Source organism: Amblyraja radiata, unplaced genomic scaffold (genome assembly GCF_010909765.2).
Source record: "Amblyraja radiata isolate CabotCenter1 unplaced genomic scaffold, sAmbRad1.1.pri scaffold_1023_ctg1, whole genome shotgun sequence".
Classification (NCBI taxonomy): domain Eukaryota; kingdom Metazoa; phylum Chordata; class Chondrichthyes; order Rajiformes; family Rajidae; genus Amblyraja; species Amblyraja radiata.
The window spans coordinates 22,867-34,450 of record NW_022630205.1 but is presented as its reverse complement, the minus strand read 5'-3'; the positions used below and the strand labels follow the sequence as shown (position 1 = coordinate 34,450).

The 11,584-nt window shown below is 55.6% G+C and overlaps 1 protein-coding gene across 1 annotated transcript; it reads left to right on the top strand.

Annotated features, from left to right (window-relative positions):
• The first annotated feature begins 638 nt into the window (after positions 1 to 638).
• Positions 639 to 10,294, top strand: LOC116969688 (stromal interaction molecule 1-like). The gene is made up of 3 exons (XM_033016480.1): positions 639 to 1,012; positions 1,159 to 1,431; positions 9,351 to 10,294. The coding sequence occupies exons 1-3, from the start codon at positions 639 to 641 to the stop codon at positions 9,940 to 9,942; spliced, it is 1,239 nt and encodes a 412-aa protein (XP_032872371.1). The 3' UTR covers positions 9,943 to 10,294.
• Positions 10,295 to 11,584: the final 1,290 nt, after the last annotated feature.

The following is an 11,584-nucleotide window of genomic DNA, read 5'->3' as shown; positions in this document are numbered from 1 at the left end:
GGATGGGCACTGGGACGACAGCCCCTTCACCCCGCCTACCGCCTCCCGCCGGCATTGCCAGCCTTGCCCAGAGCAGGGATCATGCCCCTGGTCGCCAGGGTGTGTGAGGGGCGCCTGCCAGCTGTGCCCCCGAGCCTGAATCAGTCGCATAGTGCTGGAGAAAGCCAGCGGGGCCGGCAGCCTCTGTGGAAGCGGGTGGACATGCAACGGTTCAGCTCGGGACCCCTCCTCACACTGGTCAAACAGCAGGAGAGCAAAGGGAATGTGAGCCGGACAGTGGGAACGACAGTGGGAATGGCAGTGGGAAACTCAGCCAGATAGTGGGAATGTCAGTGAGAATGGCAGTGGGAATCTCAGCCAGACAGTGGGAATGTCAGTGAGAATGGCAGTGGGAATCTCAGCCGGACAGTGGGAATGTCAGTGGGAATGTCAGTGGGAATGTCGGCCGGACAGTGGGAATGTCAGCCGGACAGTGGGAATGTCAGTGGGAATGTTAGCCGGACTGTGGGAATGCCAGTGGGAATGTCAGCCGGACTGTGGGAATGGCAGTGGGAATGTCAGCTGGACTGTGGGAATGGCAGTGGGAATGTCGGCCGGACAGTAGGAATGGCAGTGGGAATGTCAGCCGGACAGTGGGAATGGCGGTGGGAATGTCAGCCGGACTGTGGGAATGGCAGTGGGAATGTGAGCCCGACAGTGAGCCCGACAGTGGGAATGTCAGCGGGAATGTCGGCCAGACAGTGGGAATGTCAGTGGGAATGTCAGCCGTACAGTGGGAATGGCAGTGGGAATGTCGGCCGGACAGTGGGAATGTCAGTGGGAATGTCAGCCGGACAGTGAGAATGTCGGCCGGACAGTGGGAATGTCAGTGGGAATGTCAGCCGGACAGTGAGAATGTCGGCCGGACAGTGGGAATGTCGGCCGGACAGTGGGAATGTCAGTGGGAATGTCAGCCGGACAGTGGGAATGGCGGTGGGAATGTCAGCCAGACTGTGGGAATGGCAGTGGGAATGTGAGCCCGACAGTGGGAACGACAGTGGGAATGTCAGCGGGAATGTCAGTGGGAATGTCAGCCGGACAGTGGGAATGGCAGCAGAGGAGGAGGGGCTGGCTGAAGAAAGGTGTGGACAGGAACCGTTGACCCCGTGGCTTCCACAGAAGCTGTCCCGAGTCGCTAGGTTCCTCCAGCACTGTGTGTGTGTGGTCAGCTGGCAGCTCCCTGTCCTGTGTACTGCAGCTGCCCAGTGGTCAGTCCGGCCAGCCTTCATGCCGTGCTGCTCACTGGGCGGTCAGCGGCTGGGGTGACGGGCGGGTGGACCTTCCCCTGGCTCTAACTCTCTCTCTCTCTCTCTCGCCCGCAGCCTCTCTCAGCGCTCACTCATCGGTTCGCCAGCGCCAGGTGGAAGTCCAGCACACGGCACCATCACAGAGGTTGGTAGAAGGGTTTAACGCTGGCCCAGGCTGTGAATCACTTCAGTGGAGCAACAGGCCATCTATCCGCCGTATGCGAAGCCTTTCCTACTCGTGCCCCTGTTCTGACGTGTTTGGACCCACCGCATCCTCCTCCTGCACCCACTCTCACTGCTTCCATCACCTCTCCCACTATCCTTCGCTGGAAACCATTGCCGACCTCCCCCCTCCTGACGTGACGGCCGGGACCCGCCCACGGACACTCAGTTACGGGTACGGCTTCTTTCATTCTTCCTGCCTGCCTGCCTGCCCCCCCCGCTTGCTCTCTCTCTCTCTCTCTCACTCTCTCTCTCTCTCTCCTCTCTCTCTCTCTCTCTCTCTCTCTCTCTCTCTCTCTCTCACGCTCACTGCCGAGATTCCTGACAGTGTCTGCGTGTGTGTCAGCGTGAGTGTCTGCACGTGTGTGTGTTAGCATGTGCGGGTGTGTCTGTGCCCAAGTGTGTCTGTGTGTGTGTCAGCATCCATGTCTATGCGTGCGCATCAGTGTGTGTGTGTGAGTCAGCGTGCGGGTCCATGTGTGTGTGTCAGTGTGCGTGTCTGTGTCTGAGTCAGGATGCGTGTCCATGTGTGTGTGTCAGTGTGCGTGTCTATGTGTGTGTGAGTCAGCGTGCTTGTCTATGCGTGTCTGTGTGTGCGAGCGTGCGTGTCTATGTGTGTGAGTCAGCGTGCGTGTCTGTGTGAGAGCGTGCGTGTCTATGTGTGTGTGAGTCAGCATGCGTGTCCATGTGTGTGTGAGTCAGCATGTGTGTCCATGTGTGTGTCAGTGTGCGTGTCTATGTGTGTGTGAGTCAGTGTGCGTGTCTGTGTGTGCGTGTCTATGCGTGCGTGTCCATGCGTGTGTGTGTGTGTCAGCGTGCGTGTCTATGCGCGCGTGTATGTGTGTGTCAGCGTGCGTGTCTATGCGTGCGTGTCCATGTGTGTGTGTGTCAGTGTGCGTGTCTATGCGTGCGTGTCCATGTGTGTGTCAGTGTGCGTGTATGCGTGCGTGTCCATGTGTGTGTGTCCATGTGTGTGTGTGTGTCAGTGTGCGTGTCTATGCGTGCGTGTCCATGTGTGTGCGTGCGTCAGTGTGCGTGTCTATGCGTTCGTGTCCATGTGTGTGCGTGCGTCAGTGTGCGTGTCTATGCGTTCGTGTCCATGTGTGTGTGTGTGTCGGTGTGCGTGTCTATGCGTGCGTGTCCATGTGTGTGCGTGCGTCAGTGTGCGTGTCTATGCGTTCGTGTCCATGTGTGTGCGTGCGTCAGTGTGCGTGTCTATGCGTTCGTGTCCATGTGTGTGTGTGTGTCGGTGTGCGTGTCTATGCGTGCGTGTCCATGTGTGTGTGCGTGTCTATGCGTGCGTGTCCATGTGTGTGTGCGTGTCTATGCGTGCGTGTCCATGTGTGTGTGCGTGTCTATGCGTGCGTGTCCATGCGTGTGTGTGTGTGTCAGCATCCGTGTCTATGCCTGCGTGTCCATGTGTGTGTGAGTCAGCGTGCGTGTCCATGTGTGTGTGTGTCAGCATCCGTGTCTGCGAGTGTGCCTGTGAGTCAGCGTGCGTGTCTATGCCACGTCGTCAAGTTTATTCGTCACATACACATACGAGATGTGCAGTGAAATGAAAAGTGGCAATGCTCGCGGACTTTGTGCAAAAAGACAAACAACCAACCAAACAAACTACAAACAGAATGGAACAGAATCACATATTCACATATTACATAATTGTGGGAGAAGAAAAAGGAAAAAACAGCAATTTAAAAAAGACATCACACAACAGTAAATTGGTTCAGTAAAGGTAGTCCCTGGTGAGATAGGAGTTTACAGTCCTAATGGCCTCTGGGGAGAAACTCCTTCTCAACCTCTCCGTTCTCACAGCATGGCAACAGAGGCGTTTGCCTGACTGTAGCAGCTGGAACAGTCCATTGCTGGGGTGGAAGGGGTCCCCCATGATCTTGCTGGCTCTGGATCTGCACCTTCTGGTGTATAGTTCCTGCAGGGGGGCGAGTGTAGTTCCCATAGTGCGTTCGGCCGAACGCAATACTCACTGCAGAGCCTTCTTGTCCTGGGCAGAGCAGTTCCCAAACCAAATCGTGATGTTTCCGGACAAGATGCTTTCCACAGCCGCTGAGTAGAAGCACTGGAGACACTCAGAATTTCCTCAATTGCCTGAGGTGGTAAAGGCGCTGCCTTGCCTTACTCACCAGTGCTGAGGCGTGTGATGCCCATGTCAGATCCTCTGTGATGTGGACTCCCAGGTATTTAAAGCAGCTCACCCTATCCACAGTATCCCCATTTATCTTCAATGGTGTGTACGTCCTCAGATGATGTGCCCTCCTAAAGTCCACGATCAGCTCCTTAGTTTTTTTGATGTTCAAGAGGAGGCTGTTATCCTGGCACCAGAGTGCTAGATCAGCCACCTCCTCCCGGTAGGCCTTCTCATCGTTATCTGAGATCAGGCCCACCACCACAGTGTCATCAGCAAATTTGATTATAGAGTTGGAGCTGAACCTGGCCACACAGTCATGTGTGTACAGGGAGTACAATAGGGGGCTGAGGACGCAACCCTGGGGGGATCCTGTGCTCAGGGTGAGGGACTTCGATGTATTTCCTCCCATCTTGACTACCTGGGGCCTGGCGGTGAGAAAGTCCAGGGCCCAGGCACACAGGGAGGTGTTGAGCCCTAATTCCAGTAGCTTCTCGGCCAGTCTGGTGGGGACTATCGTGTTGAAGGCTGAACTGTAGTCTATGAACAGCATCCTCACGTAGCCCCCCTTCTGGCTGTCCAGATGGGAGAGAGCGGTGTGCAAGACCTGGGAGACCGCATCGTCCGTGGATCTGTTTGGACGGTATGCGAACTGCAACGGGTCCATGTTCCGAGGGAGGAAGGCGCAGATGTGTTTCTTCACCAGCCTCTCAAAGCATTTCATGACTACCGAGGTAAGGGCCACCGGACGGTAGTCATTCAGACAGGCTGGGGAGGCATCTTTTGGTACCGGTACAATGATGGATTTTTTTGAAGCAGGCAGGGACCACGGACTTGTCCAGGGAGAGGTTGAATGATGTAGTGAGCACTGGAGCTAGCTACGTAGCACAGGACTTAAGTACTCGCCCCGAGATGCCATCGGGCCCTGCAGCTTTTCTCGTGTTCACCCGTGTCAGAGCCCTCCTCACGTCGTGCTCGGACAGCGAGAATGTGTGCACATTCCTCCCTGCAGCTTCAGTAGCCAGCCCGCTGGCGGTATTGTCGATAGTCGGCAGACCTGGGGTGGTGTTGCCTGTCTCGAAACGAGCGTAGAAGGAGTTGAGGTCATCAGCTAGGGAGGTGCCGGCACTTGCGGATGAGGGAGGGATGCTCCGGTAGTTGGTTACAGTCCGTAGCCCCTGCCACATGCTTCTGGTGTCCTGCTGCTCCATCTGTGACTCCATCTTGTCTCTGTACCTCCTCTTGGCGTCATTCACCGCCCTTCGCAGTCGGTAGGACTCTACCTTGTAGACGTCCATGTTTCCTGATGCCAGGCCCGAGTTGTAGGCAGCGGTGCGAGCATTCAGGGCCACACGAACAGACCTGTCTACCCAGGGTTTTTGGTTCGGAAAGGTGCTTACCCTTACCGTGGGGACGATGTTGTCGGTTACTGTTGCGATGAAGTCCGTGACTGCTTCCGCGAACTCACTGACGTCACTGGAACTTGCTTGGAACATATTCCAGTCGACATCACTCAGTGCATCTTGCAGCATGGCCTCTGACTAGTCGGACCACCGCTTTACGTCCCTCGTCTCTACCGCTTCCCGAACTATCCTCTGTTTATACTCCGGCAGCAGGAAAATGGCAGCGTGGTCAGATTTTCCTAGAGGAGGGCCTTGTAGCCCTTCGGGAACGGCGTGTAGCAGTGGTCCAAGGTTCTCTCCCCCCTGGTGGCACACGTGATGTGTTGGTAGAAGTTGGGCATGACCTTCTTGAGATTTGATTTATTAAAATCTCCAGCCACCACCATAGCCGCATCCGGGTACTTGTTTTGATGTCGACATAGCACATCGTGTAGGGCCGATAGTGCCATGTCGGTGTCCACCTGCGGTGGAATGTAGACGGCTGTGACGATCACTGAGCCGAACTCCCGGGGAAGGTGGAATGGGCGGCATGAGATCGTCAGGTGCGAGCAGGAACTGGAAAGCATCTTGATATTTCCAGGGTTGCACCAGTTGTTATTGGTCATGAAGCAGACTCCTCCACCCTTGGATTTCCCAGATGCTTCTGTTCTGTCAGCACGGTGGGCAGTGAAGGACTCGGTTGGGCAGATTACCTGATCCGGCATCAGCGAGGTCAGCCATGTTTCAGTCAGGCAGAGGATGTTGCAGTCCCTTATGTCCCGCTGGAATCTGACCCTCGCCCTGAGGTCATCCAGCTTGTTCTCCAGGGACTGGACGTTCGCCAGAAGAATGCTGGGCAGAGGAGGACGAAAGGCTTGGGCTCTCAGCCTATTCCGAATCCCCCCCCCCCCACTTACCCCGATGTTTTCTCCGGGTTTTCCTTGTAGCCACGCTCCCATTGTTGTTGCCGTGGCGCTCTCTGTTGATCTCTGCTGGCCACGCTGGATCGGTAAGTACAGCGTTTAAAAAGTCTCCGTTTGCGCTAGAGTTTAGATTTAAGAGCGTTTCCCTGCCATACTTTGTTAGTACTAGGGGGATAGAACTTAGAAATAAATTGAAAAAGAACATGAAAGTTAAAAAATACGCACCGTTTTCGCGGAGCTGCCACGACGGCGACTGGACAGAGCCGCGCCATCTTTTTGCGTGCACGACTATGCGTGTGTGTCAGCGTGCGTGTCCGTGTGTGTGTCTGCTAGTGTGTCAATGCGTGTCTCCACATGTGTGCATGTATGTGTCAGCATCCGTCTATGCGTACGTGTCAGTGTGAGCGTGTCTGTGTATGTGTGTCAGCGTGCGTGTCCATGTGTGTCTGAGTGCTTGACTGCGCACGTGTGTGCGTCAGCATCTGTGTCTGCATGTGTGTGTGTCAGTATGTGTGTGTCAGTGCGTGTCTCCACGTGTGTGTGTGTATGTGTGTCTGCATGTATCCATGTGTGTGCCTGTGCATGCATATCTGTGTGTGTGTGTGTATTTGTGTGTGTGTGTGTGTATATTTGTGTGTGTGTGTGTGTGTATATTTGTGTGTGTGTGTGTGTGTGTATTTGTGTGTGTATTTGTGTGTGTGTGTGTATTTGTGTGCTTGTCCCTGTGGGTGCCTGCGTGTGTGCTGTGTGTGTTTCACTAAGTGCTGTACTTGTGTGCGCGTGTATGCGTGTGTCCGTGTGCGTGTGTCCCTGTGTACGTATGTGTGCGTTCCCCAGGCTTTGCTGGGACCAGTGTGAATGGAGTCGGGGAATCGTACCTGCTGGAGCCGCGCGCGTTGGCTGTCACGTGGTTTTGCTTTTGCTACATTTCAGCTTTTACAATTCATTGACATTGTTAGTGCCTTTTTTCCCCCCTCTTCTCTGCTTCCATCTCACTTCTCTCCGAGTTGTTCCTCTGCATGGCCTCAGCTGTGGTCAAACAGAGGTGCTACTCTGCCCCCCCCAGCAGAGTGAACAGGGGCCCACTCCCCAACCCCCAGGGCACTGCTACCAGCTGCCCACCAGTGCTCTGCCCACCAGCCTCTGCAGCAAATACTACTGTCTATCGGTGATTATTGACTGACAATGAGGAATCAAGCACTCCTGACGTGTTTAAGAAAGAGCTGCAGATGCGGGAAAATCGAAGGTAGTCAAAAATGCTGCAGAAACTCAGCGGGTGCAGCAGCATCTATGGAGCGAAGGAAATAGGCAACATTTCGGGCCGGTTTCGGCCCGAAACGTTGCCTATTTCCTTCGCTCCATAGATGCTGCTGCACCCGCTGAGTTTCTCCATCAATCACTCCTGACCAATGGAGCAAGGCAGGATGTAATGCCAATAGGTCTAATTTGCAGCAAGGCGGTGAGGGGGAACTTATTTAGTCAGAGGGTGGTGAATCTGTGGAACTCATTGCCACAGAGGGCTGTGGAAGCCAAGTCTGGATATTTTAAGGCAGAGATAGACAAATTTTTTGGGTGTCAAGGGTTATGGGGAGAAGGCAGGAAAATGGGATTTGGAGGCAGCGATCAGCCATGATTGAATGGCGCAGTAGACTCGATGGGCCGAATGGCCTAATTCTACTCCTATAACTTGTGAGCTTCAGTAGTCTGAAGATAGGCCGGAGTAACTCAGCGGGTCAGGCAGCATCCCTGGAGACAAGGAATGGGTGTTGTTTTGGGTCGACACCCTTCTTCACACTGGACACACCTTGGGCACCTCTGACTCCGAATCGTCACCTATCCATGTTCTCCTCAATGCTGCCTGACCCGCTGAGTTACTCCAGCACTCTGTGAAACGTCACCTATCCATGTTCTCCTCAATGCTGCCTGACCCGCTGAGTTACTCCAGCACTCTGTGAAACGTCACCTATCCATGTTCTCCACAGATGCTGCCTGACCCGCTGAGTTACTCCAGCACTCTGTGAAACGTCACCTATCCATGTTCTCCACAGATGCTGCCTGACCCGCTGAGTTACTTTCTATCATTGGGTCATAAGGGATAGGAGCAGAATTAGGCCATTCGGCCCATCAAGTCTACTCCGCCATTCAATCATGGCTGATCGTTCTCTCCCTCCTAACCCCATTCTCCTGCCTTCTCCCCAAGAATCCATCTATCTCTGCCTTAAAAATATCCATTGACTTGGCCTCCACAGCCGTCTGTGGCAAAGAATTCCCACAGATTCATGAATGCAATCAAGTCAAACTCAAGTCCAACAGGTGGAGCAAAGGGGAAGATACAGAGTGCAGAATATAGTTCTCAGCATTGTAGTGCATCAGTTCCAGAGACAAAGTCCAATGTCCGCAATGGGGTAGAGGTGAATCGGACAGGACCCTGGCTTATGGAAGGACCGTTCAGAAGCCTGATAACAGAGGGGAAGAAGCTGTTCCTGACAAAACACAGGAAAGTCATTCCTGTCGATTCCCAAAGTGGGAATGGCCAGGATTTGGGAGCCAGGAACATCTGAGTGACTTGTGATGGATGGGTGGTCCCGACAAAGCTACATCATTGGGCAGAGAGGTTGTGCTGGCCTTAGCTAGGCTATTCATACCCCAGCCCCAGACGGCACAGTCTGGCTGCTGTCTGGCCTGACGCAGGGTCCCAGACGCACAGTCTGGCTGCTGTCTGGCCCGACGCAGGGTCCCAGACGCACAGTCTGGCTGCAGTCTGGCCCGACGCAGGGTCCCAGACGCACAGTCTGGCTGCTGTCTGGCCCGACGCAGGGTCCCAGACGCACAGTCTGGCTGCCGTCTGGCCCGACGCAGGGTCCCAGACATGCAGTCTGGCCCAACGCAGGGTCCCAGACGCACAGTCTGGCTGCTGTCTGGCCCGATGCAGGGTCCCAGCCGCACAGTCTGGCCCGACGCAGGGTCCCAGTCTCTGGGTTAGGGCTCCCACACCACCCCAGGGAGCTGCTGGCGTCTGTGGCTGGACATTACAGGGGCTGCTGGCTGCTGCAGTGTGAGTGCCTCGTCCCGTCTGGTCTGGTCTGGTCTGGTCTGGCCATGCGGCCAGGATCGCTGACATCGCCCGCTGCCTTTAAATTATGCAGGACAGATAAGAATGTCTCTTAAAATGCGAATGGCTTCTGCATCCGCGGCAATGGCCAGCGGGGTCAAGGGGCAGCGTGGGTCGACGTGGCTCAGTGCCCAGCTACGGGGTCAGTGTCTAGCCATAGGTCAATGTGGGCCAGCCCACAGTGCTGACCGGCCCCCACGGTTTGGTGTGGTGTTGTGCCGGGGCTGACCAGTGCCCGCAGTGTGGTGTCGGTGCTAACCAGTGCTGTTTCTCTCTCCGTAGGGAACTAAACCACTCGGACCAGGAGTCGTGCCTGAGCCTGGGCAGTGAGCCGCCTCGCCCGCCTGCCTCCTCCCCCCACACCCACAGCTCCGGCCACCGCTCGCTGCCCTCCAGACCCTGCTCCCTGCTGAAACTGACCGAGGAGCTGACCCCCACCCACAGCACGGCCTCGGACTCTAACACGCCCACCCCCAACGGCAGCAGCCAGGCGGGCGACTCTCTCGGCAGCATGTACTCGGAGAGCGTGGCCGACACTCCCCCCGCCGCCAGGAAGCCCCCCGCCGCCCGCGGCCTGGAGAAGTCGGCCAGCCTGAGCGAGATCCACCGCGGCAACGAGGGGTCGGCCATCAGCCCGTCCGAATCGTCCCGCTCCCTCAGCCCCACCTCCACTGAGCCCGAAGCTGCCGCCGCCGCCGCCGGCACCGGCCAACCCCAGCCCCGCGACGGCGGCTCCAAGACCACCAAGATCCCGCAGCTGGCCACCAAAAAATCCCCCATGGAAGAGGACAGCACCTCGACCGGCGAGGACACGGAGCCCAACCCCGGCAAGAAAAAACCCGGCTTCAAACTCTTCAAGAAGAAGGTGAAGTAGTCGTCTAGACTACAGTGGTCTAGAGACACACCAGAACTGTCGCAGTGAGTGAGTGAGAGTGAGGGGGCAGACTCTCCCACGCACACCTTCACTCAAGTCCGCAGGCTTTGTCCTTTGTCCCCAGGGAGTGGATTTTATTTAATCTTATTTATTTTACAGACTGGTGTTTCCTGTTTGGTGACGGAGCAGCTAGAGGCGGCCGTTCCCGCCTCCTCCTCCCCCCCCCCTCCCTCTCTCGCGCTGCATGCCCCCCCCCCCCCCCCCCCCCCAACTGCTGGTGTCTGTCTGTCCGTCTGCCTGCCCGCCTTGTGTCAGGTCAGCATGCGCGCGCCACGCTTCTGCAAAAAAAAAACTAAAGCAAAAAAATAATAATAATGATAAATGATTTAAAAAACTATCCCCTGTGAGGGAGGTTTGATTTAGGGTCTGGTCATGTAGCAATGTACAGCAGACCTGTGTCAGAGGTTGGCAGATGAGTCTGCACCTTTGTCCCCACTTGCCAAGGTGGAGGGGGGGTATTAGTCCCCAGGGTGGGGATCCTGTTTGTTCCCAGGGTGGGTGGTCAGTTCGTCCCTTGGGTGTAGGGGTCCTGTGGTCAGGGGTCAGGGCTATGCCCGCTCCATTCACCCCGCTCAAACTCTCTTCACTGTGAGGCTTGCTCTCGGTTCCAAAGATGTAAAAATGTACAAAGTCCAGACTTGGGAAAGGGCTCGAGTGGTGACCCTCACCTACAGCTCCAGTGCCACAATCGCAACCCCTCCCGCCAACAAGCCCCCTGCCCAGCGCAAAATAAATCATCAGCCGGTAAACATCCAGGCCACGTGTTCCGCCAACATTTCCTCTCCAGTGTTAATCTCACTCCAGCACAACACGTCTCTCTGCCACGACCCTCTCATCCAGCACGGTGAAACTTCATCACACTCCCTCTGTTACACACTTCCATCCCTCTCTAACTCCCCCTCAAATCCTCCTCTCCTCTCCGCCTCCCCAATCCCCTCAACATGAAACATCAGATGCTCCCCAGATGCTGCCTGACCCGCTGAGTTACTCCAGCACTCTGTGAAACGTCACCTATCCATGTTCTCCACAGATGCTGCCTGACCCGCTGAGTTACTCCAGCACTCCGTGAAACGTCACCTATCCATGTTCCCCACAGATGCTGCCTGACCTGCTGAGTTACTTCAGCACTCTGTGAAACGTCACCTATCCATGTTCTCCACAGATGCTGCCTGACCCGCTGAGTTACTCCAGCACTCTGTGAAACGTCACCTATCCATGTTCTCCACAGATGCTGCCTGACCCGCTGAGTTATTCCAGCACTCTGTGAAACGTCACCTATCCATGTTGTCCACAGATGCTGCCTGACCCGCTGAGTGTTTCACCAGTTCTGTGTTGATTTCGGACACGCAGTTTGTGTCACCCTCTGTAATCCTCTACCTCCTCTACACCAATCATCTCCTACACTCCTAACCCCCTGTCATCCTCGTTGCCCTTCCCTCCTGCCCCCCGACCCTCTCCCCTACACTGCTAACCTCTGCAACCTTCACTGCCCACACTGTTAGCACCTTCATTGTTCATCTCACTAACTCTGTCTCATAACTCTGCTCCTCTCTCTATACCTGAGCCTCCACACTTAGACTTA

Bases quoted from the DNA above. Each gene is read 5' to 3' on its own strand.
- LOC116969688 (XM_033016480.1), top strand. From the start codon at position 639: ATGGCGGTGGGAATGTCAGCCGGACTGTGGGAATGGCAGTGGGAATGT. The intron at 1,013-1,158 runs GTGAGCCCGACA...TGGCTTCCACAG, and splicing joins GTGGGAATGGCAGTGGGAAT to AAGCTGTCCCGAGTCGCTAG. The intron at 1,432-9,350 runs GTTGGTAGAAGG...CTCTCTCCGTAG, and splicing joins CACACGGCACCATCACAGAG to GGAACTAAACCACTCGGACC.